We start from the raw sequence: 27,251 nt of genomic DNA, 5'->3' as shown, positions 1-27,251 counted from the left end.
TTCATATAATTTTTAATTAAATAATTAAGGATTAATTCATCGCTTTGCAAGTGGGCGGTCTGGGCTGCCTTATTACCATCTAGTTCATCTCCTGAATACTTGTTTAGTAACAAAATCAGAGTTTGTTCTAGATTTTTTATATTATAAAAATAAAGTAAACATATTCACGAAGAAAATATATTAAGTTTTTTTCAATTCAATTGAATATTATTTAATTTCATAAAAAAGAATTCAAAAATATAAATTTTATTTATACCCTTTTTATTTTTGCTCATCCCCAATCCCGATTTGCTCAATAAACTACGAAGGAAAGACGAAAGAAAAGAGAGGACCAGGGTCTTCTTCTCGCTGGCTCGTTCGTAATAGGAGGAAAGAGGCAGAGGCCGATCGAGAGGCGAGTGCGTGAGATCCTTCTTTCGTCTCACAAAAAAGGTAGTTTTTTTTTTCTTTCTTTCTTCCATTCATTGCTCCTCCCTCTCCGAAATTGTGGCTTTGGATTTGCAAAAATTCTGTCTTTTAATAATTGTTTTTTGTCATTAACTTTCGCCCTTATTGCAACTTCTCTCCAATTCTCGCTTCAAAGCGTGACCTTGACCGCTCGGGATCGCACAGATCGTTTTGATCCTGTTCGGGCAGCCCATCAAATTTGGGGGCGGTGAGTGGAAATATGCACTGCTGATTGAGTGGAGCGTCGGGTTGATTTGGGTGCCGGCGCTTGCTGTTTTTCTTTTTTTTTTTACAGAGATAACGACCAGCTGAACGGTTTTTTTTTTTTCTTTTTTCTTTTGATCTGCTCTACGTAATGGATCTTTGCTTGTGTGATAGTTCCTTAGATTGTGGATGTTCCAACAATCTTCTTTTAAGTGAAAAAAAAATATTTTTTCTCAGGATTTTGAAACTTGTCTAGGAATTTGTTAAACATTTCCTTGGATATCTATGGAAAAGGCAAAGGAAGAACCATGAGGTTAAAGGCAGTGTCTGCCAGCTAAGGCAACCATTAACTATGAGACTTGTGCCCCTGAAGAGACATCCTTAAGATCTCAGACTGTTGTTATTTTCCAACTTAAATATCTTACCTTCAAGCATGATTAAGCAGATACTAAACCGGCTCCCAAGGAAACCATCAAAATCATCTGATAGTTCAGTTGGTGGATCGGTTCCTCCGACCTCTTCTTCTAGCAGTTCGAGGAGTGGAGATTTGCAAGGCAATAGGACCACAAGTCTCAACAGTCAGGTCCCTCCTGGTTCAAATCCTGGGTCAAATCATCTAAATACATATTCTCTATCTGTTAATTCGAGATTGAATGGGAACTATGTCCCAATATATGAAGCATTGCCTAGCTTTAAGGATGTTCAACAGTCTGAGAGGCAGAGTTTGTTCATTAGAAAGTTGGACTTGTGTTGTGCTATATTTGATTTCATTGACCCAACAAAGAACTTGAAAGAGAAAGACATAAAGCGTCAGACTTTATTGGAACTTGTTGACTATGTGACTTCAGCAAGTAGCAAATTTCCAGAAAATGTCATGCAAGAGACAACCAAGATGGTGTCTATCAACTTGTTCAGAAACCTAACTATTCCACCTCGAGAACACATGGTTTTGGAAAAAATTGATGCAGAAGAGGAAGAGCCTGTAATGGATCCAGCATGGCCTCACTTGCAGGTTGTCTATGAGTTTTTTCTACGGTTTGTTGCATCTCCTGAGACTGATGCTAAGTTGGCAAAAAGGTATATAGATCATTCCTTTGTTCTTAAGCTCCTTGATCTATTTGATTCTGAAGATCCTAGAGAGAGGGAGTACTTAAAGACGATACTGCATCGTATCTATGGAAAATTTATGGTGCACCGACCCTACATCAGAAAAGCTATAAACAACATATTTTATCGTTTTATCTTTGAGACAGAAAAACACAATGGGATTGCTGAGCTATTGGAGATTTTAGGAAGTATCATCAGTGGGTTTGCATTGCCATTAAAAGAAGAGCATAAATTATTCCTTGTACGGGCCCTGATCCCACTTCACAAGCCAAGGTGCATAGCAATGTACCATCAGCAATTATCATATTGCGTAACCCAATTTATTGAGAAGGATTGCAAACTTGCTGATACTGTTATAAGGGGCTTATTGAAATACTGGCCTCTTACAAACAGTACAAAAGAAGTCATGTTCTTGGGAGAGTTAGAAGAGGTTCTAGAAGCTACTCAGCCTGCAGATTTTCAACGATGCATGGTTCCACTTTTCTACAAGATTGCTCGATGTTTGAACAGTTCTCACTTTCAGGTAGCAACCCCATTATCTGAATTATAAATTTTTCATGTTAGGCCATTCACAGATGCATGTATACTTCTTGCTTCTGAAAATATATTTCCTGCCACAACTTATATTTCATTACTTTTTTCAGGCTTTCTAAAAGCAATTAGCTGTTAGTTGGCATAGGCCTTTTAATCCTTAAAAGTTTTTTCTAGGTTGCCATGATAATCATGCCACGCTCTCACATGTGTAAGCTATCCACATCAATTAACTTCATTAGATAAGAAATGTGCATGCCATATCTACATCGGTCTTTTTTCTTTTGCCAACACAATAGATCTCGAGTGAATTTCCATTTCATTGTTAAATTAATACATGATCTCATTATGATAATATTACATAAATGGATTTTGTCATACTATTTATTGGTAAGTAGTTATAACTGTACTTTACGTATATTATGCCAGTGTAGTCTCCAACTAAAGTGTCACCTAATTGGAAGTATGAAAATTTCCTCTCATAATAAGCTGCTCACCACATCTGTAATTTATACAACTTTAGCTTGTCATAAGAAGTTTTTGGATGAACCTATTTGCTATTGTGGAGGGTAGTTGCACTTGTTATTCAAATTTGTGATTGAAGATTTGCAGAAGTGCACCATATTATCCTTTTTTTTCCTGGTTTATGTTACTCTTAACCTCATCCCATCTGAGTTGAATTAACTATTTGCAACAAGTTTGGTTTATTCATCATTTTCCTTCTCTTCTAGGACAAATATTCTAAGTTGAAAATAATAGTGGTAATCAAAATAAGTAGTTTGTTTGATAAGGTAACATTTGATAAGATTTGTTACTAATTTAATGTTTGAATGGATGAATTAATGATTTCAACTAATATCTAGACACATCGCAGTAGTGTATACAAAGACAGGCTACCATTGCATGTAGTTAAAGTCACATCTTTGTTTTGCATAGAATAAATTTATCACTGAACTTTTGGTGCATGCATTGATCTTGGACATGCATATAACTTTTTGTTTGGTAGTGTTGTAATTTCGTTTGTTTTATTATTTTAAATTTGAAGTTTTTTCAAGGAAATATAACTTTTTCCCTCTAGTTATAGGCATTAGGATAAATCATGAACCTTATATAGCTATTCTAGTTGAGTGCTGAAGGGTTAATTGTTGGCAATCCAATTTGAAATAACATCAATGTCAGTTCTGCAAGCAAGCATTGTGACATTTCAAATGTGTCAGACACAAGTAGGCGCCTATAGGTTAGAGGATTTGGTGCATGCCTAGTAAAATTGAGGTACACTTGATCAAGTGATTACATATGCAACATGACTACATGATGTAGACCATTGAAAGTCACAAAAACTTAAGACCTAGAGTTGTAAACAAGTTAAGTCGAGTCATGTCGAGTTCAACCATATTTAAACTTGCTTATTAAAAAATAGTAGCAAGATCAAGTCAGATTCATGTTCAGCCGATTTTAAAAGACTTTAAGCTTGTTTATCAAAAAAGCTTGTCAAGCATGATTCAAACTCTAGCTTAGTCACATTTACTCTCCAACTAGAGCCACATAGTTAAGTGAATCTTCACTTCAAGCTAATAAATTAAATCCAAAGTATTTTATGACATGTAAATATAGTAAACTTGTTATAAATAATTTAAACAATCAAATTTTATATTAACTTATTGAAAGACTTGTTTATGAGTTTGAATCATATTAAAATGTCACAATGCTAATAACAATCATGATGTCTTTATTTTGATCAAACTTATCATATATTGTTTTGTATATAGCTTTCAATATTCTATTTATGTAATGTATATTTCTAATTGAATATCCAAATAAACTAAGGCAATAATCAAGGGGACGATACAAATTTATAAAATCATCAAAGAGGCATTTTTAGAAGTTTTTTTTTTTTTCAAGTTGACACCCATGTTTCCCAAATTAATCTTGTCATTATCTTTCTCCATCCCTACTTCCCTTACATTATTGTTACCGTATATGCCTGCACCCTTTTCCACTCCCGCAACCCCCTTTCAAGGGTTGTAGTCATGGTGGTGTTGATGTGTGTGTTAGAGTGCCAAGGAATCATCAACGGTTGTGTTGCCATTGGATTCGTTGGACTTCTAGAGCATCAAGAAATCACCACAATGCTAAGTAGCTGTCATTGCTTGCGTTGTTGCACCAAGGAGTCACTAATGCTCTCGCCACTATGAGAGTTCTTGGACTTCTTGAGTTTGAAGTAGTTACCAATGCCTAAGAGTTGTCTGCGCATTTGTTTCCATGCTAAGGAGTCACCCACAATCGCATTGTTGAATCAAGGAGTCGGTGATGCTTGCGTCATAACACTAAGGAGTCATCGACATCTAGAGTGCCAAGCATAATTGAACTTCTAAACTTGCTAGATTAATTCGTCGATGCCCATGTCGCCACTGGTTCGTTGGTGCTGTAGATGTGGATCAACTATATGGAGCTGCTTGCCACCAACTTTGACACTCCAATGTGGATGCTAACATTACGGTTGTTGCAACCATCGATAGGGAATGTTGCAGGGTTGACAGTGAGTGTAGGCGTATACATTGACAAGGAGGAGGGAAGCTAGGATGGACAAAGATGAGAGTAGGAGTAATTTGGGGGAGTGCTGGTTTGATAAAAGAATTTAAAAAGGATGCATGTTTGATGGTTCTATCAACTTGGAGCGCCCTTTGATTTTTTTTCCCAACAAATCAATATATGTGCTAGCAATGAGTATAATGAATTCAAAAGGAGTAGTTATTCATTTACAAAACTTGTGTAGCCTATGTTATGTTGAATATTCAAGCTTTGTTTTTATGAAGTATAAATTTATGAAGACATACTTATATACCATTCACCAACTTTAAATTTATGCTGACATACTTATAGACCATCACTAACTTTTGATGATTTTTGTATGGATTAGCAGTGCACGAGCTTCATTATATTTGTGTTTCATTTGTATATTGGTAAACTCTGAAATTGGGAACATATGTTTATTGCCTCAAACCAAATCACCTGGCCATTGCCCTATGAATTAGTAACATGCAACATTCTTTCTTGTTATCATCCATATGATGGAAGATTGGGATTTTAGAGCATCCTAGGTAAACAAAATGACCTCAATTTTTTTTTGGCACGTGAGCTTGTTTCACAATAAAGGCTAGCAAGAAGTGTTGCATAAATTTGCTACAAGGCTTATCCTATTAGGTGGGTTGACTATGTGGATTCTTTTATGCTATTGGGTTCTATCCTCTACTTATATTATCATCTATGCTAAATAAATGTTATCTTGCTTTATTGTTCCTAACTAAGTTTTTTTTATCTTTCTCTTTCTTGTTTGATGTGCGTATTTTTCATAGTTTCATATCGCCTAACTGGAGTATTTATTGACCGTCTAAGTACATGTTTGTACCATCTTAAACGTGTCTCTCGGAGTTTTTCCTCCGTAGATGTAATTTTGACTTTCTTTTTAATGCTCTCATTTATTATTCTGTCTATTCTTGTATGTCCACATATCCACCTTAACATCCTCATCTCTGCAACTCTCATCTTCTACTCTTGTGCTCGAGTCATAGTCCAACATTCAACGTCATGTAACATAGCAGGTCTAATCGCTATTTTGTAGAATATAAAACACCTGACTCTCTCATCCATTTTAACCATCTTGCTTGTATTTTATGTAAGATATTTCTCTCAATCCCTCCATTGTTTTAAAAAATTGATCCTAAATACTTAAAGCTCTAAGTTCCAAACAACTTGTTATCTCCTATCTTAATAATTGACTCATTAGGTCTAATATTGCTAAACTTAAATTCTATATATTTTGTTTTTACTCTACTAAGGTTAAAACCTTTCATTTCTAGTGTTTTCTACCCAGATTCTAGGTTAATATTTATTCCTTCACGTGTCTCATTTATTAAAATAATATTATCTACCAACAACATGCACCACGGTAGTGTGTTTTGAATGTGGCAAGTGAGTTTGTCCATAATTATCCTAAAAAGATAGGGACTTAGAGCTGATCCTTGATGTAACCTCATCTTAATTGGAAATGTTTCAGTTAATCTGTTTGAAGTGGTCGTTACATTCATATATATATCCTTAATTAGTTCAATATATGCTACGCTAACACCTCTCTTTTCTAGAATTCTCCATATAATTTCTCTTGGGACTCTATCATAAGATTTTTCTAAGTCAATGAATATCATATGTAGATCTTATTTTTGCTCCCAATACTTTTCAATTAGTTGTATGAGAAGATCTGAAGATGTATAATTTCTATTGTCGACCTTCCAAGCATGAACCTGAATTAATTTTCGGTCACCGTGATCTCCTTTATTATTTTTTTCTATTATGTTTTTTCTATTGCCCTTTCTCTTACTTTAGTTATTTTATAAATGTTTCTTTCCCCTTCTTTTTATCCAATTTTCGATATAACTGTTCAAAAATTTCATTTTTTGCTTCATTCATTATTTTCTTAGTTTTTTTTGGCTATTGTATAATTTTTTAAGTTTTCTTCATTTTTACAAATATATAATTCGTTATAAGCTATTCGTTTTTTCCTAAAACTTTCTCTTATACTTTCTCATTCCACCACCAAAATTCTCTTAGCTATTATTTTCAATTTTGATATTAACTTATCCCATGTCGTATTAGACTCATCGTATATTTCACCTAATGCTTGTACTCTTCCCTTCTCCTTAAATATGTTTTGCTTCCCATCATTTAACTTTCACCATTAAATTCTAAGAGTCGTATATATTTTTGTTTTTATTGATACTATGTTTGAGGTGTTTATCCAACATTACTAACATATGTTGGGTAGTTAAGCTTTCTTCAAGATGACCCGTAATCTTTCTCTTCCTAATCATAAGAAAGTCAATTTGTAATTTATTTTTCCCACTTTTAAATGTGACAAAGTGTTCTTTTCTTTTCTTAAAAAATATATTAGCTAATATAAGGTTATATGCTATCGCAAAATCCAATATAATTTTCCCTTCTTTATTTCTCATTCCAAACCCATGACTCTACCCTCTCATATTCCTTATTTTTTACTCCGACATGTCCATTTAAATTGTTTCCTATTAAAATCATTTCATTTGATGGAATATTTTGTAATACTTCATCTAGGTCGTCTCAAAACCTTGATTTGGTAGCTTCTTCTAATCCTACTTGAGGTGCATATATGCTAATTACGTTTATAGTTTCTTTCGTCACTACTATCTTGAGAGCTATAATTCTATCCCCTTTTCTAACTATTCTTACAACTTCATCCTTTAATGAACTATCTACAATAATACCACTCCATTTTTTGTTTGTATGCATATGAAGACTTGGCTTAGCCAAGGTCAGAGATTAGTTTGATGGCTCAATAGCTTAGATCTCGGATAAGGATGGTATGAGACATTTGAGGGACCGTTGGATGAGAAGTATCAGGTTTAGTTGAGTCAAATTGGAACTACATTGGTGAAGAGTGAAGATGACACATGGAGTGAGCTGAGGGCTCGGTGCATCCGAGGACCGAATAACTTGACGGAAGATAACCTTATGGTGAATGACTTCTAGGTAAACTCTTGAATGAGTTGAGAGTGAGAAATTTGTACTTGGGAGAGGGAAGTCTTTAATTCAGGCAATGACTTGACCATTAGGATGGTTGTAGTCGACGATCCTTGCAACTGAAAGTGGTTTCAATTTACCAGTGGTTGTGTGGACCAAGTAGTGGACTCAAGATTTATCAACCATGGAATATCTCTATTCTCGTTGAGTTGACTAGTTGATTGGTTCAGAGTCAGTCTAGTTAGTCAACTGATGGAGGTTGAATCCACCAAGTAATCAATTCAAGCTGATTAACCAACTAACTGAATGTGGCATCAGTAGACCTGATGGGAAATTCAAGTGACCTTATGATACAAATTGAATGACAACGATAGGTGGTCTAAGGACTACAAGAAACCAGTGGATTCATAATGGAATCCAGTCAACTATGGTAGCCTTTGGCAGTCTAGAAGTTTTTGCAATTGGGAAAACAATTGACAGATGGTGGATCCAAGACATTGAAGAGTTATAAAAGGAGGAGCATGGGGAGCAATTAAAGGTGGCATTCACACTTATTTGTATTCATATTCTGAGCTCTTTCTTGACTAATCTTAGGCCTTAGATATCTTAGCCTCATTGTTCATCTTGTAAAGAATTGTAAGAGGCTTCTCTATCTCCGAAAGAAGTACGAGAAGAAGAAAAGCTAGGGGGGCTTTCAAGAGTGACTTGCCGAAGAGTCATAAATTGTAAAATAGGAACGAGAGTTTCGTTCTGCATTATTTGTTTAGCAATGACACCTAATGTTGAACTTGGATCATCATCTCATTAGCCCAGTGTGGCTTTCTATTCACCGCACTTTTTTTTTGCTTTGCCTCACCACTCTAATTTATTGCATCTAGAAAACCATTTCATATATGTTACTGAATGCATTTTATCTGTATTGCCTATACCCTAGCTGCTAGGAGTGCCTAGTAATTATGCTGAATAACTTTGTAATCCGATTGATAACTACTTTGTTTAAGGGATATGTTTTTCTACGTTAAATTCTCTCCATTTGCATCTGAAGTTCATTGAATTGGCTGACAGGAGAGATAAAGGACAATGAATTAACCTACGGGTAGAGGATATATGTGATTGTTAGGCTGGTTAATATGGTAATTATACATTTTGTTTTTTATTGCTAACTTTTCTTCCCAAGTAAACAAAGTAATTAACTTAAACTTTGCATTCTCCTCTATTCCCTATCTTTCCTATTAATTAGAGAAATTTGTAAACTTTCTTCCTCAATTTTCTATTTTTCTATCCCCACCTATGATCTCTGTCTCTATTTTTTAAAAAGTCCCCCATGTTCTGTCATCTCATTAGGCAGACATAGACTTTCTATTTGCCACACTTATTTGCTCTTCCTTGGTCACTCTAAAATTGTGCACACTTGTTGCCTAATGATGATGTTGGCTGCCATAAGTTGTAGTCTAAGTAAGTAATAAGTATTCCTTTTAAGGAATACCTTTTGTTTTCTAACTTCAGCAATTGATGTTTATATCAGTTTATCTAGTCATCTATATATTTACTAAAGTTGAACTTGAAATGTGAGTTTGTTGATGGAATTTTGAATGAATTTGCATACTATGTTTGATACTGCCCTCTCATTCTGCCTTCTTATATTAATTCTAATTTCTGTACTCTATTCATCCTTTTTTGGCATCAGTGTGCCACGATAATCACTTTGATGTATTTTAACCTTATGATGAAGGAATTCAGTGACTAGATAGATAATTCCGGTTAAGCATATCGAACTTCAGAACAGATGTTAAATTTTAATTGAGTAAATTGGTCAAAGCTGTGCTTGTTTTCTTATTTGACCATTAAAATTAAAATGGTTTTAATCAAAGTTTAAAATTTCGACCCGTGCCGAGGTTTCGGTCCGAGACCGGAACGATACGGTTTCGGTATCATATCGTGCCGTGCCGATACGGTTTCGGTAATTTTATATTTTTATTTAAACATTAAATCATAAAAAATATAAAATAATTAAAATATATATATAGGAATATAAATTTGATTTAATAGAATTTTTATAAAATTTTTTAATTTTAAAGAATTTTTAAAATTTTTAAAAAATTTAAAATAGTAAAAATAATTTCAGAATATTATTTAATAAAATTGATTAAAAATTTTAAATATATTTTTTATATTTTATTGGGATAATTTAATTAGGATTTAAAAAAGCCCTTTTAAAATATCACAATTAAATGGGAATTGTTTAATTTATTTAAATTGTAATTTTGCACAGTGATTCCTACCCCGCGACCCAGCGCCCGCAACGCGCTTCAGGCGCTGCGAAGCTTCTGGCGACGATTTCTGCTGCGCGCGTGACTCCTCCTGGCGCGTGACGCACGACGCGAAGAAATTGTCACTCGTCCGGTGCCGGTTTCAGTGCGCGGGCGGAACGGTAAGTTTCGCCCGTTCCGCCCGGCACGAAACGAAATTTTATTCACTGGTTTTAATACAAGTGTGATTGTTTTGGGTGATTTGACATGATACCACTCAAGGTTTAAGGGTTTGTTCTATGTCAGATGGCACATGCAAAACATTTCGTTCCGTCCGCTCATCAGAATGTGGAAGGACATGAGGCATGGCCATGAGAACTATGTTCTTAGTGAGCAGCCGTGAGCAAACAAGGCACCTTGGTCTATGAGATAAGCTTTCATCCGCCTCCATTTGTGTTGTCTTCTTCTCCCTATGCCTTCTCTTGTGTCTTCCTCCTCTTCCTCTACCTTTGTCCATGTCTTCCTTTTTTTCCTCTGCCTTGGTTCATGTCTTCTTTCACCTTTGTCCGCATTTTCCTCTGCTCAAGCTGTGCCAAAACATCTTATGCCTTTGTTTCCTGTTTGAGTTGACCAAGCCACTTGAGCCACAATGAATGCCTTCCGCCTTCGCCATCCACCTCTTTCCAATACAAACTCCTCTTCATTCTCCTACGAGCTTTGCCCAAGCTGCCCTCTTCATCCTCTTCTTCCTCCTCCTCCTTTTTTCCTCTCCTCTTCGGAGTAAGCCAGCATCCGACTGAAATGGAATGATACTGTTTTGAATGTTTCTCTCTCCGGCTGAATTTTGTATGAATTTTTCAATGTCATCATTTATAGGCCAACACGATTGATTATCAATTGTTTGTTTCTAGAATCATTTATTAAGTTTTGGTTTTTAATACTTGGAAACTTGAGTCTAGACTAGGCGTCATGAGTGTATCTTAATATTGTCAAGTTGACTTTTGAGGATAAATTGCTAATGCATTCAGGATTTTGATTGTATGGGGTAGGGAATTTAACATTAACTTTATTTTCCCATTCTCATCTACTATACCTTCTCATTTGCTTTTTGATTATGATGATTTTACAAGTCTGTTGTTATGAACTTAGGTTATGTTTGGTAGGATGAACTGATGAAATGGAATGGATCAGGAATGGAGTGGAGTGATCCAACGATTCCTTTGTTTGACTGTAGTAACGCAATGGGAAAGGAAATAGAATGATTTATTCTATGTACTCATTTGATTCATCTAATTCTTTCAACCAATTTAACCTCCTATTTTCAGTTTGCTTTGCCCATTCTGCTTGGTCTATCTTAGTGTGACTTGACCAACCAACCCATTCCTTTTGGCTTGCTTGCCTGTCCCACATGGATCGTTCGGCCCAATCCACTCCATCCGCTTGGTTTATCTTGCCATTTGACTCACTAGGCCAATGTAACCCATTTGCTCAACCTGTCTTGCCCACTCAAGCCACCTAATTCAATCATATTTCTCAGTTTTAGATTTGAAAATGTCATGAAATATTACATTTAAGAGAGGTGGAATGAAGGGAATCCACTGCTTAAGTTATGCAATAGGTGGAATGAAATGGTTCATTCTTTGAAATGATCGTTCACTCTAATTGTCCACCTAAATATGTAAATGGAATGATGGAAGTGAAATATCCCCTTTCCATTTCATTCCACACAACCAAACATAACCTTACTAAATGTTCACCTCTACCATCAACATCTGCTTTATCTCGTCAATTTCTTTTTTGGTAAAGTTAATCATCTTCATCTTCCCCCGTTCCTCTCCACCCTCTCTTATATTGGTTAGTCAAAGCTGTTGGTGCGTTGCTATTGTTGATTTCTGTTTTGTTTTGTAAATTATTTTTTAACAATCCATCGTCTAAAAAATACATGTGTAAATGTCACTTTATATGTGCATTCAAATGTCTAGAATTGAAGTAAAGCTTATACTGTTGGTACAGAAGACCTTGAGTCTATTGCTTTGGATCCCAATGCTTCGATTTCCATGTACTTGTTTGTTCCCATATGGTTGGAAGTCCCAGATTCTGTTATTAAGTTGATCCCAAACTATCCATTTTATGACTTAATAGAAATGTACTCCAACTCATACTTCAAACATAATCTGCTTGTCCAAGTAAAATCACCTGCTAGTGTTTCTCAGTTTCTTGCAAGTTAGTATCATCATAAGGTATAAACAGTCAGATGAGTTAGTATCATCATAAGGTAAACACTCACCTGCAAGTGTTTCTTAGTATATCTTTGTGAAAGATGACACTTTCTAAGTTTACACGTGGGGAAGGCTGAGCTTTATCTATGTCCTTACCTTTGTAGTCAGCTTAGTTGTCATTGATTGAACTTCTTTTATGGGATTTTTCATTTCTCTGCATTCCGTTGGATATAAATCTACACTATCAATGTCATACTGTCAGTAGATATCTCTTAGTCTGGATCCCTCCAGTTCCAGCATGTAGATTTGTGTTGCATACGACCATAGGTACGATATCAAGTATCTAAGATGTTAATGAATCTGATCCTGTTGACACATGAAATCATTGGCAATTACTTGTTAATATTTCTCATTACAAAAGGCAGTTCAAATTCAAACTTGTCTATATTCTCCATACAGGGTCCACATACTTGAACTGTGCAGATCAGATAGTAAACTTGATCCATGTCTGTTCCTATGATATTAACACAACACCAAAATGGAACTATTGAACCATCTAGGAATTTGGAATGAAGTTGGTGAAGCTAAGAAGAAAATCACCTCACCTAGAGGCAAAATTTCTCACATAGAGAAGTTAAATTAGAAATTGTATTAATTTAAAGGTGATTAAAATAGAGGGCTAACTCCTTTTATATAGACTCGACTTAACATAAAATATAGAAATAGATATTCTAAATAAAGAAAATATGGTAATCTTAATATGAATTATAATTATTCCATATATATTATTAAAATAGAAAATGTTAATTACCATATGATAAAAATTGGGCAAAATCAAATGGGCGCCTCTTTTTTTTTTTTTTTTTTTAAAAAAAATCAAAACAATGCCCCCAATATATTTTTAATCTCGAAAGAACTCTTCTTCTAGTGTGGTAGCAACTATAGTGTAGCTGCTACAACGTGTGTTAAAGTAAACCGGCTCAACTTAATCAAAATTACTACACATAGAACACGTTTACCAACTTGTAGCAACTATAGTGTAGCTGCTATAGCAAAATGCTCTTTACCAACTTGGTCCATATCACTTCAACTTATTCAAAATCAATTCAAAACTATTGTAGTAGTTATGATATAGCTAACACAACTTGCAACAAATATTGACAATAGTTGCTATAATGGTTCATAGTAGCTATGCCATAGCTGTTACAACGCTGTAAGAGTTATGACATAGTTGCTATAATTGTAGCAACTATGGACAATAGCTGCAATAACAATGTTGACCCGATTTTAAACATGTTGAAGAGATTTTGATTATGTTTAGACAATTTTGACCAAGTTGGTAAGATTATCTTGATATAATAGTACTCAATGTATAATAATTTTGACTAATTTTAGCATGTTGTAGCAGCTATATGATGAAAAAGAGGTGCCCTTTTGACAAAAACGATAACAAGGGATGCCCTTTTGATTTTTTTCCTATAAAAATTAAATCTCTAATTTATTGCAGATGTGCAAATTTTTAATATTTTCTAATCTTGAAGATTTCTCAATTTCTTTTCCTTCATCATAGATGAGCATTTTTGTTGCCATATTTGTTTCCTTGTCTACATAAGTTTTTTTTAGCACATGAGCAGAAGATAGAGTTACAGAGATGAGAATGTTAAGGTTGATGTGCGTATACACAAGAATGGATTGAATAAGAAATGAAAATATTAGAGAGAAAGTCGGGTTGCACCTATTGAGGGAAAACTCAGGGAAACAAGTTTAAGATGATACGGATATGTACTTAGACGACCAATAAATACTCCAGTTAGGCGATGTGAAATTATGACAAATGTCCATATCAAACGAGGAAGCAACAGACCAAAAAAGACTTGGTTAGTAACAATAAAACAAGATAAAATTTATTTAAATATAAATGATGATATAGTAGGGGATAGAGCTCAATAGCGTAGAAGGGTCCATATAACAGACCCCATCTAGTGGGATAAGATTTGGAGGTGGTTGTTATTTTGTCGTCGTCTATATAAGTTCACTCCTGACTAGTTAGATTGTCGTTTCTAAGCATAAGGAATAATTATTTGATAATTCTGTTTAGCAATGTTTCTTCATTAATTTTATTCTATTGACATCCTTTCCAATAAGAAAGAAATCGATACATTTTGTTTCTCTTTTTATAGCTTAATTGTGATATTTCTTTTTTGGTCATCCTTTCCAACGATTAAGAAATATCTAAGTTTGTTGTATGATAAGAATAAAATATTCATGCTTTCATTGAAATCATATGACACAAAGCAATAATGATGAGATGATTCCACAAAACCTATAATAAAATCAATATACGAAGATGAATGCTCGAACTTCTCTAAGCAAATTAGCACATCCTCCAATTTAAAAATTGAACTTGTATTTAAATAAGTTAGAAAGTTAAAATGAACAAGCATTATAAAAAACATTTCCGACAATATGAGCAAATGAAGTAGATTTGATGAGTTTGGATTTATATAATGTAGTTGTGATATGGAATTTTGAATTAATAAATGCAATATAGAAATTTACAATATCACTAGACATTTTATAATAATTTTTACTCAATACAATTTCCACCTTGGTAGATATACCTCTCATGGTGCATTTCTTAATTTGGTAGATAAAAAAACATTCAACTACGAACATCAAAGATATAAATAGCTATGGGAGGACTCATGTCAAGTAATTTACATTTTTTTAAGTTGGCATATTTCATTATTAGTTTATGTAGCTTGTTCTATATAGTTCTTTTGGCATTTCTAGATAACATGAATGCATTATATTTTGTAAGTCAAAGTCATGATTAATATCTAGTTGATTAGACTCCAAAGAAGTTAAGGCAATAAGAGATGTTCTCCTAATACCACATCATCAAAGGGATCATCCAAAATGTTATTGGAGCATTCTTCTTGGAGGATTTTTCTAAGATTGGGTTATGAGGACGTTTATTCAAACACAATTCTTTCATTTTAGTGACAAGCTCATCGATTTTACGGGAATTAAGGTCGGGTGATGGTTTTGAAAATTAAGTTTTCATTTTTACATGCTTGTTAGGCAATCATCTATTAAAATTTAGTGGGACATCTTTTCCGGTGTTCTAAATGGCGGTTGAGGCAGTTGCCTAGGCACTGCCTAGGCGGGAGGTCAACTTCAACCGCACCGTCTTGTCCAATTCGGACTCGGACGGTGGTAAAGCGTTTCCAATTCAAACTCGGGCGACGTGTCTCATCGTCGGGCTTAGGCGACGCGTTCGACGTCGAAACACCGAAGTTGATCGCCGAATAAATAGGGTTTTAACTTAGAATTTAATTGAAACTTTAAATTAAATAATTTTAATCATGATTGGGATAGTTTAATTGGCTTAATTAAAGCCCAATAAAATTATTCTATTAATTTAATATATATTTAAAAATTATTCTTAGTTATTTTTAAAAAATTAAATTAACTTTTTTATTTTTAGTTAATATATTTTATAGTATTTTTTTTTTTAAAATTTGATCATTTATTTAATTTTTTATCCTTTAATTAATATATTATTTAATTATATATAAAAATAATAAAAAAAAATTCAAATGCCTAGGCACCCCTTAGGCGGCCGAGGTGGTAGGCAGTAACACTGATCTTTTCATCATTTGTCTTTTCATTTCATGATAATGTATAAATGGATTCTTGTCTGTCTTGGTTTTTAATGCTTGGGATGCATTGCCAATAATTATTAGTAGGTCCGCGGAGTGTGAACTAATAGGGTTTATACTATGTTGGTCAAAATAATTTCTAATGTCGTCTAACCAATTAAGAAATATATTAGGGTTTGTAGTTCCATCAAATATAGGGGTATGCGACTTAATGCGTTTCACAAAAATAATTAAATTCTTCTTTATATATGGGACAATTTAATCTTGATCTTATATACATGTCATTCTTAAATTTAGCAATTTATGAAGAATAGTTACTATAGTGATTAAGTTCATTGATCACATGGGTATAATTTGGTTGATATCTCATGTTCCTAAAATTTGAATCTCACATATATTTAGTAGTTGGTATGGTGTTTTCTGTCATTAAATTAATTTAAATATTGATAATTATAAAATAAAATGATGTGATAATTAAATGAGATGTTGAAGAATATGATAAATGCTAATATGCAAGTATAATCATTAAACTAATAATGATATTATTTTTTATGGATTATGACTTAAATTATATAGAAAATATATATATTTTTTTATGGATGATTAAACTAAAATAGAAAATATTTTTTTAATGGATGAAGATTAAACTAAATAAGAAATAATTTTTAATGAAGGCTAAATTAAAATGGGAAAATTTGATGATATTTTTTATATGAATAAAATGCTAATATGTATAAATTTGTGAGAAAAAACTTATTAAATGCTAGTAATTTAAAATTAACAATTAAATAAATAAAAATTAAATTTTTAAGAAGAGGAACTGCATTTATACCCAGATGATATGAGATTCATTGATGTGGAAGTTGCTTAAGGAAGATAGTTAATCTGTGCTTTGTTGAATTTAGAAGAGATAACGACTTTTTTCGCTTATTAAAATGCAAAAGCTCAATTAAAACTTTTTAGAGATTCTGTTGCCTTTTGGTTGCCCCCATGTGTGTTGTTTGCAATCAGGAAGAGCTAGCACATTACTGTCATGGTCATTGTGATGAGCTAGTGTTGGTGGATTGGGAAGGCAGCAAATCAATAAGATTATGGTGTAATGTTTGAGAAAACGGTGATGTTTTGAGTTGATGGGTTGTGACATCGATCAACTTTGTTGTAACGGTGGAAGCAATGACTGGTGATCTGATAGGGTGAGGGTGATGAGGAGCAGTGGGGCGGAAGGGTAAGGTAGCAGAAGTGACAGAGATATTCGTGGCGGTGGCACTAGTGCTTGTGGTGGTGATGTGGTAGGAACAAAATGTGATCACAATAAAAAATAGAGTAGTGTTAAAGAAAGATATAAAGAAACAAACTAGGTCACCAACTGCGAATGAGTCCTGGATAGGGGTGGAGTTGAAGTTTGGGAATGATGGATAATGCATATAACTAGTATTGAAACCAAACTACCAGACTTAGGCTCCAATATGAATTAATGCAACACCAAAATCGATCTGTCGAAGTGAACCACTAGGAACTTGGATCCAAGTTGGCAAAGTTAAGAAAGAAAATTATGTCACCCAGAGGGAAAAATTCTCATATGGAGAAGTGAAATTGGAAATTATATTAATTCAAGGATGATTAAATACAAGATTTTTGGCTTCTTTTATAAATCGATTCAACAATAAATATAGAAATAAATATTTTAAATAAAGAAAATGTGCTAATATTAATAAAAATTATAATTATTCCCTATTTATTACCAAAATAAAAATACTAATTATGATATGATAAAAAATAAAATTTTAATTTGTCATAGATACACCAATTTTGAATATTTTTTAATTTACTTTCATTTATTGCTGATGTGTTGATCTTGAATATTTTCTAATCTTGAAGATTTTCAATTTCTTTCGTGGATGAGCCAATTTGAAATATCTCTTTAATTTATTTTCGTTTCCACAATATTTGTTTCCTTATTTGTATTAGATATCTTAATTATACACGACAATGGATAGTTGTTGATAGGTATTAGCTACTTCTGTTCATGCCGAATTCTTGGAACTCAGAAATTGATTAACATGCCTAATGTCAAAGATCGATCACCTAGCCTCCAAAGTTTTGGTATTAATATTATAGAACATTAGAAACAGCAGTTCTGTGTTAAATTTTACTTAACCAGTTTATTATTTCTTCTGCCATGTGTATAATATTAGAATAAACTGGAGTAGTCTTGGTATGACTGATTAGTAAACTCCTATTTCCTAGCTTACTTTTTTTGAACATTGGAGATGATTGCATAGCTTAACTCCTATTTCCTAGCTTACTTTTTTCAACATTTGAGATGATCGAATAGCTGTAGATTTGGCAATTCCAGCTTTTGTATGTCTCCTTCTGCACTTGAACAAACTGAGTATCTATGTTAGATGATTAATGGTTGGACCTAAACGACACAATGTGATATATGATGATGATCCATCTTTTCACAATTATACGAGAATGATGGATCTTGTTTCATGTCTGTCTTATCATCCATGTTAATTTGCTGATCTGTAAATTAGATTACTTGCATCTACCTTGCTTGGGTTGTGATAGATTGATGGATCTATCACAGTTTGATACAAGGTCTCTGATACAATCTTCTGTTGCGTTTTAGGTGGCAGAAAGAGCATTGTTCCTTTGGAATAATGATCATATTGAGAACTTGATTAAACAGAACAACAAGGTCATACTACCTATCATCTTTCCTGCATTGGAGAGAAACTCAAAGAGCCACTGGAATCAAGCTGTTCAAAGTCTCACACTCAACGTTCGCAAGATTTTCTCCAGTCATGATCCTGATCTAGTAGCCGAGTGCTTGAAGAAGTTTGAGGAAGATGAAGCAAAAAACAATGAGATTATTTCAAAACACGAAGCAACATGGAAGCGCCTCGAAGAAGTTGCTGCTTCAAATGCTGCAAAGGGGTAACCCCTCCCCACATTGTACCACATTGAATTTCCTCTAGATGATATCGTTGTTATGTGGTAGCTCAGCATACTTAATCAGACATGGTTATGCGTATTGATATCGATGTCCACAGTGTTATCTCACCCAACTACTTCCACATTGGCTGATTTTGCCCAATACTTTGGGATCTAGAATACAGGCCTAAATGGTCAATAGAGCGATTGGAGAAGAGAAGAAAAGATGTCAAATCTGGGAGCCAACCAATTATTACTGGAGGAAGAGCTGGAATGATTAAATTTGATGGTGATATGCAAAATTGCAGGCTTCTGTTTTGCCACTTGCTGTATTCTGAGTTGTTTACAACTTGTTTAGTGTTTTTATTGAAGCAGTTTTTATTTCTTGTGAATGTGGCCATGGTTAAGGTTCTTGAATGAATTTGATACCTTTTTCTGTTGTTATGTAGCAGACTTAACTCATTATTGGATTAAGGTTGCTATGCTTATGTTGATATTAACACAATCAAAAGACCATTTGTAGGACTAGTACCAATAAGATATGTATGTTTTTGACTCTTTATTCTCAGGCCACTACAAAGATGAATGACAAAACCAGTCTCCCATAGTTGAAGATATTAACATCATGTCCATGGTCACAAATACTTGCATTTTTTTAGTATTTACTCAGAGATTTCTTTATATATGGGTGTAAGTTTATTCTGTCTAAGGCAAGCGTGACAAATTGGCTAGGAATTTTGTTTTTGTTATGTTTTATATATAATCTAAGTATCTAACTCTTCGAATTGATCAAACATGAATATGATCAGTCTGATTTTATATAAATTTTTTTATTAATCATTATGATAAATTTAAAAGTATTTATGAAAATTTATTCAAGAGGTTAACTTTTTTAGGTTTGTCATCTCACTAGAAAATAAAATTTCAGTAGTGGGCAGTTGCCACGTGGAGAGGCCTCTTACGCGTGCATGTCTGTTGCGTATGCTAGGTGTGCAGCGTAACAAACCCGCCATACAATAATACTAAATCAATATAAAAATTATTAATAAATCTAATAATCTATTCCAGGGATAAATTTAATGATCTTATCTAAATTAATAATAAATATAATAGTATATTTAAATTATAATATTTTGAAGGAGTTATTTGAACAATTCTATGATCGTATCAGATAAATCGGTGTCCATATTGTGTACCACACACTTGTATCTTGGATTGTTCTCGTATGCTTTGTTTACTTAGGGTGTGAATTGAAGATGAATAGAATCTAGTTGGAAAAAACAAAATTGACGAGAAAAAAAATAAGGAACAAGGAGAGGGAAAGACAAAGGAAAAAGGTCAAAAAAGAGAGCGACGAATTTTGGTGATTTCGTGGGGTCCACAATTGTGTCATAGAATCTTGCGGTCACAAGGTCATTTTTTTACCGTAAAAAGATGAAACCGTTATACCGACGGACACCGTGCCGAAGGGAAAGAAAGTTTGTTTAATCTAATTTCAGAGTTGATGAAAAGAAATTTCAAACATGAGTTTAATGAAATGCAAGATAAGGATTTTGGATAAATTGTTATTCACATTGTGTACCAAACATTTGGCGTCCTTATTGTTCTCTTAATATTAATACAGAGAAAATTTTATAAATTTCTATCTCAAGTACTCAACAAACACTATGAGAAGAAATCCTTTGTTTTTTAATTAGCTCTCTAGTCTTTCATACCCATTGGAGGCATCTCAAAAGTATCGTCATAATAGTTTAGGTCTAAAGTGGACAATATATCATTATAGAGATATCTAAATTTCTTTGATCCGAACATTTTCACCATGTAGGGTTTACTCCTAGGATTTTCTTTAAGCATCTGGTCACCCTTGAACTACTTGGACTTTTTTCTTATAGTTCAAGGTCACTATTCCACCCACATGACTTGACCTAGACCATGATTCTAATACCACTTGTTAGGATTAAAAAAATTTATATATCTCCATAATAGTATAATATTACCCACTTAGCCCTTATGGATTTATTTTTGGGCTCTACTCAAAATGTTTCACACCAATGAAAATATCTTTTATCTTTTAAACTCATGATATTTTTTATATATTTCTAATGTAAGACTTTAATTGTATTCCCAACAATCCAGTCCTCTAAGGTAAGTGAAGGTGGAGGTGCTGGAGGTCCTAGTAGCGGGGTCGGTATATGATCTGGATCATCATTGAATGCAGCCAACATCTCGTAGATTGAGGGGCATGCCTCCCATCTATCCAAACTAATTTTTTTTTTTTCTGAGGACCATCTTAGCTAAGGTGAAGTTTTTAAGTCTGATCTATAGGATCGAAAAGAGCGCTTGAGAGGAGTGAATAGCTCATGTCACTTTTTTGAAGTGCGTAGCAAAATAAAGCGCAACAGTATAACACAACACATACACTTTTATTTTTACTTGGTTCATAGCCCGTGCTACTAGTCCAAGGCCCGCAATTGTTGACCATTTTCGATAGTTAATTCATTAAAAATCTCTCCTTCGAATAATGATTCGGATGTAAAGATTCGTCCTTTACAAAAGTAGAGGAACGATAACATATTTATCGCTCCTTACGAATTAATGCATGAAAAGATAATTTAAAGAAATAAGAATACCAACAACTTTAAGGATCCAAGGTCAAGCATGGTTATCAAAGCAACACCTGAGTGTTGTGTCCGAATTTTAGAGCAAGATGAGAGTAGGAAGATAGTCGTAGGTGTTGTTCTGAGGCTACTATTCACAGCTTCTTTTATAGTCCCTTCCGGTTATGCATATAGCCTTCGTGCGCCCCTAGCTAGGCCTCATCCAATCTGACACTCTCCAGTTGTCTGGACCTCCTATCGCCCGTATCCTCTCCGGTCGCCTAAAATTGTTGTTTCGTCCACTTTGCCAATTTCAAGTCCCTATGCTACATAGTTAACATAATAATATAATATGTGTAATTTGGATAATTATTCAATTGTCCGATCTTGACTTAGGATTTCCAGTGAAACCTTTCGGTTGGATCGATACCTAATGTTCCTCAATGGGAATGCATCTTCACATACTTCCTTTCAAAAGAATCTCTCAACTCAGGAGCATTTACCTGATTTGCTAAACATCCAGTCCTTCAGACCTTGTTTAGAATTTCTGCTTAGCATCCGATTCTCTGACCCTATGGCTTCCTTCAATGTCCAAGCTTTGTTGACCCATCGACTTACTAGACATCCAGTCCATTGACTCGTCTAGACTTCCCACATGGGGTCCTTGACTTGCCATGTCTTCTAGCTTTGCTCAGTATCTAGTCAAGATGATCTACTAGTACTTCCCTTTGCCTAGTATCTGATTTAGATGACACTTTATCAACCTTTTTTTATCACAACACAATTTAACTTTGAATCCTTATCAAAATCAGGTTCGATTATCTGATGCTCATTGTACCAACAGTCTCTTCATTTTTAATTATAACAATACAGTTCAAAGTTAAGGAAAGATAAAGCAATTCAAAAAGTTCATTTAAATCAATTTTCAAAAATAATTCCCCCTTAATTTAACCTCTCCTCCTAAAATTAATGTCTTTGAGTTTTTTTTAAAAAAAATACTTAACTTTTTTCAAAAAAAAAAACTCTAACTTTTTTTTAGTTTATACTCTTCCCCCTTGACTTATATAAAAAATAACCAGGGAGGCCAAAGCATAAAAATATATCGGGGGTGAATTCAAAATATTTCCAAAAGATAGATAAGTATTTGGAAATAGTTTTCGAAAGTGCATTAAATAAATTAAGGCCCCTCGATCGCTTTAGGTTCTCTACCATTGCAATTCATAAATATTTTTTTAAAAAATATTTTTCTTATAAATACCGCCATTTAATTCATAATTATGGTCATTTGGCTTGTAACATTTAGAGAGAGAAACTCTTCCTTCTCTTTAAGAAGAGGGCAACAATAATCCAACCTGATAATCTCAACGGCGAGGGTACTCCTACTCATTGGGTTCTAATCAAGAGGGTAGTGGTCTTCATTCAATCGCACATTGGCGGCACTATTGAATACCTCTTATTTGGGTGAGATTTTCTCACGTGGATAAGGGGAGATCTTCTTGGGAGATTTGGTGCTATATGAGCAAGGATTCTTTGGAGTTGGTTTCCTCAAAGTAGTGACAACATTGGGCGGAGTTATGTAGCTGGAAGATAGGAAGTGACAAGGTTTGCAAGCATCAGTTGATGCCCTCATTGTCAACCTGTGTAAGGAGGTCGACGTGGAGGGTAGGTGATGTGGATGACATATCCTGTGTAAGCCAATCTGATGTTTGCACAGTGGATCCTTATGGTTGGTTTTTGCATAAGGAAAATCCTTGTCAACAAGGGCATTTGGAAGGCTGCAGAATTTTCTCTACTTATTTCTAGATTTGGAGGCATATCTTGGCTATCTCTAGGGGTAGATGACTCTCTTCTTACTATCCAACTAATCCAATTTTGAATTATCTAGTCTCAGGCAATAAGTGTTTGACTATTTGGAAATTCTAAACGAATTTAAAAACTTACGGATTTGACCCACGACATACCATAAGTGGTTATCTTCTAAATTTGATGGCAGACAACAGACAATGGGTAGAGGGGAATCGTGCCATAGTGGGCACTTAAGTGAGGACAATAAATGTTCTGAATATTCCTTAACCTATATCTCAAGGCAGTGGTGAAGAGGGACATCCCTTAGCTCCGGTCCCCCCAAGGATAAGAATAATAAAAGGTGGGTTGACCTTTTCTCCTGCAATTGATTGTTCACACAGGAGAATGCCCTCCAATATATGACATCTGATAATGAACGAGTTACATTAGAGTCTGATGATATTGATACAATCAAGATGAATATAGACGATTATCTAGTAGGATGATTCGTTAGGCAATTTCCAAGTTGGGTCATGATCAAAGCCATAGCTAAGCAATGAAATGTCATGTATGATATAATTATCCACAAAATGATGTATCTTATCTTCAAAATCCATTATACGGAGGACTGTGAGAGGGTCATGAGTGGAGGACCTTATGCGACAATAGGATGTCCTATGTACTTGAAGCCACTTCCAATAGGATTCTTTTTCAATGGGAAGAACTACAATAACTACCAGTATAGGTACACATATTCAACCTACCACTTGAATGTTGGACTATTCGTACCTTGAGCATGTTAGCTTCCAACATTGATCGACCATTGTTTATTGATTTGGTAACCCAACAAAGGAATTGAATCAATTATGCACAGGTGCTAGTGGAGGTGGATATAATGCAGGAGCCGCCGACAACCATCCCAACGATCCTTCCTAGAGGTATGGAGGTAGATCTTTAAGTTTTGCTAAAAATAACAGCATATGGAGCATCACCAAGATCATTGTTAAGTTTTGGGTGATAAACAATTGACATTACAACTCTCAGACATGGCAGCATCTACTGGCCTAGTTCAATAACATTTGGTTATCAGGGCGACAGAGATGCAACACCCCCATTCACTTGCTTTGGCACAAAGAACATCACCAACATAGGAGGAGGTGATTCAATAAAAGATATAAATTGCTCTAAACAAATGGAACCGCTAAGGGAATGGGGCTTCTAGATGTTCTGGCAATGGTTATTGTCATAAGCTCACCACAAGCATCGGTTGTTGAAGCGTCTCAATGGATGAAACCTATTGAAGATCTTGGGACGACTAAGGAGCAAATTGTAGGAGGGGAGCAAGGAAGTTCTCCGGGACACTATAGGCTGTGCATGAACTATGCAGGAAATTACTAGGAAATGGAAGGTACAAGCTCAACGGTGGAATAAAAAACACAACAAAAATATATCACAGTAAGATCGGTCACTAAATATCATACTTGAATTACCAACTCATCCAGGGACATGTAAAACTTACCTTCCAGTTACTTGAGGAAAAGGCAAAACCCTAGCTATAGTACAAGAGAATGAGGAGGATTGGCCAAGGATGATTACTAGAACTTCAAGTGAGTCTAGTATACTGTAAAGATCGAATCTATCCATGGGACAATACCCTCATCCTTTAGGATGGCGCAAGCCTTCACAAGGCAAATGAAGATAAATTCCAGGAACATTAGAGGCCTCAATAAAGGTCTCAAACAGAAGGGGGTGGAGTCCCTCTTTTGTAATACAAAGTTAAGTGTTTTAGGTGTACTGGAGATGAAGTTATTGGCAGAGGGTTTTTAAAATTGAAAACTTATAGATTTCATCAACTTCAAATGGAACAGTAAGATAGTTAAGGGAGTAAAAGTCAGATGCTACTGATTTAGGATGACTAGAAGGTTGATTTGGATGTGTTGAATAGCATGACCAATTTGTGCATTGCCTGGTCAGATGCATGATGTCACAGAGACTCTTTGTGGTTATATTTGCCTATTGTTAGTTTGCTATTATAGAGAGGAAGGCGTTATGGGTGAGACTACAATATATTTCAGTTGATATAGGGACCCCATGACTGGCTAAAAGATTTCAACTCTTACTTAACAATGGAGAATAAGAGTGGAGGGCTCTCGATCACACCTTATTGCATATTAAAATTTCATCATTGTGTGGCATTTACAGAACTGGAGGACCTAACATACATGGGTTGCAGGTATACATGGATAAATGGTAATTTCTATAGCAAATTGAACAAAACTCTTGTCAATAGAGAATCATTGGAAGCTAATTTACAGAGTTTCATGAAATTCACCCCTAACCCCTGAAATGTATATTAGATCATTCAGTCTGCTTGATATCAATCATGGATGTAGGGGTTCTCATACAAAAGTCATTCAAATTCTTCAATATGTAGACTCAACATGATTTGTTTCCCCAGTTAGTAGGGACAAAATGGATGGAGTACAAACAACAAGCAGTTTGAAGTAATAAGCAATATTATCTTAAGCATATCTTGAAGTCATTGAAAGGGGATCTGAGGAAGATGAATGATGAGCACTGCCAGCACATTATTGCACATGCAACAGCTATGAGGAAACAATTAGAAGAGGTGAAAGATGAAGGGTTAACACATGGTGGAGGATTACGTGTTTCAGAACATCGTAGCACGTCTGAGTGTCGTTAAACATTCATTTGTCATGTAGGGTATAAAAATTAGATACTTCAAATAGGTGGATCAAAATACCTCAATCTTTTATTCACTAGTGAAGTGTCAACAAGAGTAATGTGATTATTATTGTGTAAAAGTAGAATGATAATTTTTCTGAATCATTTGAAGAAGTGGTAAAGACATTCACTAATCACTTCCAACACCAACTAGGTTCGACTCTATGTAGAACTGCCCCCTTTCCTCAATCTTGTATGAGTTTTGAGCAGTATATTATCTCAAATTAGCATTGTGCTCTAAAGTACCTTCCTACAGTAGAGTAAATTAAACATACATTATTTGGCATTGGGGATCAAAGGGCACCTGTATTAGATGAACATAACTCTAAGTTCTTGAAGTACTCTTGGGACACTACTGGGTTAGATTTCACTATAATGGTCATAGAATTTTTTCAAGCAAGAGATTATTGAGGAGATGGAACTACACTCTGATTGCCCTTGTTCCAAAGTTGACTCATGCTAGTAAGATGATAGATTATAGGTCAATCTCCTATTTCACGGTATTCTATAAAGTCATCACAAAGATATTAGCTTCACGACTATATGAGGTAGTAGGGGGTCTACTCCATCAATCTTAGAAAACTTTTATGCAAGGATGACTCATTATAGATAATATTCATCTGGCACAGAGTTATTCCGAAGGTACTATAGGAACAGTATCTCTCCTAGATCCATTATAAAGGTTGACCTTTAGAAGGCTTTCGACTCAACACATTGAAAGTTTTTATGAAAGATGTTTATTGAACTATATTTTCCTATGTGATTTATATCCTAGATAATGGAATGTGTGACCACCACATCATTCTTGTTGGCCATTAATGGAGGTCATTTGAATTCTTCAATGGGGCCAGAGGACTATGACAGAGGATCTACTCTCCCTTATCTATTTGGTATCTATGTGGAGATTCTTAAGCAATAGATACAACAGTGGATGACCAAATCGGATTATAAATTTCATCCTCAGTGTGGGTGCCTTAGCTTGGCACATTTGGCTTATGTGAATGATTTATTATTATTTAGTCAGGGCGATGAGTTATCAGTGGGATTACTATCTTCTTGTCTGTAGGAGTTTGGGGCGACAGAAGATCTACAAGTTAATCGCTAGAAGTTGAACATATTTTTAATCGGAGTGGATGACATGACGCTCATCCAACTACTTTCTTTCTCACGGGCTTCTAGGAAGGCACCATGCCTTTTTGATATTTAAGG

The 27,251-nt window shown here is 34.6% G+C and overlaps 1 protein-coding gene across 2 annotated transcripts; it reads left to right on the top strand.

Annotated features, from left to right (window-relative positions):
* Positions 1 to 273: 273 nt before the first annotated feature.
* On the top strand, positions 274 to 19,359 carry LOC122023599 (serine/threonine protein phosphatase 2A 57 kDa regulatory subunit B' theta isoform-like). Of its 2 annotated transcripts, none has more exons than XM_042581799.1 (3): positions 274 to 432; positions 908 to 2,281; positions 18,611 to 19,359. In XM_042581799.1, exons 2-3 carry the CDS (start codon positions 1,085 to 1,087, stop codon positions 18,920 to 18,922), a joined length of 1,509 nt encoding a protein of 502 aa, XP_042437733.1. In that variant the 5' UTR covers positions 274 to 432; positions 908 to 1,084; the 3' UTR covers positions 18,923 to 19,359. The 2 variants fall into 2 exon arrangements, with proteins under 2 accessions (XP_042437733.1, XP_042437732.1); XM_042581798.1 differs by having other exon boundaries at positions 889 to 2,281.
* The last annotated feature ends 7,892 nt before the right edge of the window (positions 19,360 to 27,251 follow it).

The sequence above is a fragment of the Zingiber officinale genome, chromosome 9B (assembly GCF_018446385.1).
Source record: "Zingiber officinale cultivar Zhangliang chromosome 9B, Zo_v1.1, whole genome shotgun sequence".
Taxonomy (NCBI): Eukaryota; Viridiplantae; Streptophyta; class Magnoliopsida; order Zingiberales; family Zingiberaceae; genus Zingiber; species Zingiber officinale.
This window is presented reverse-complemented; position numbering and strand designations above follow the sequence as displayed.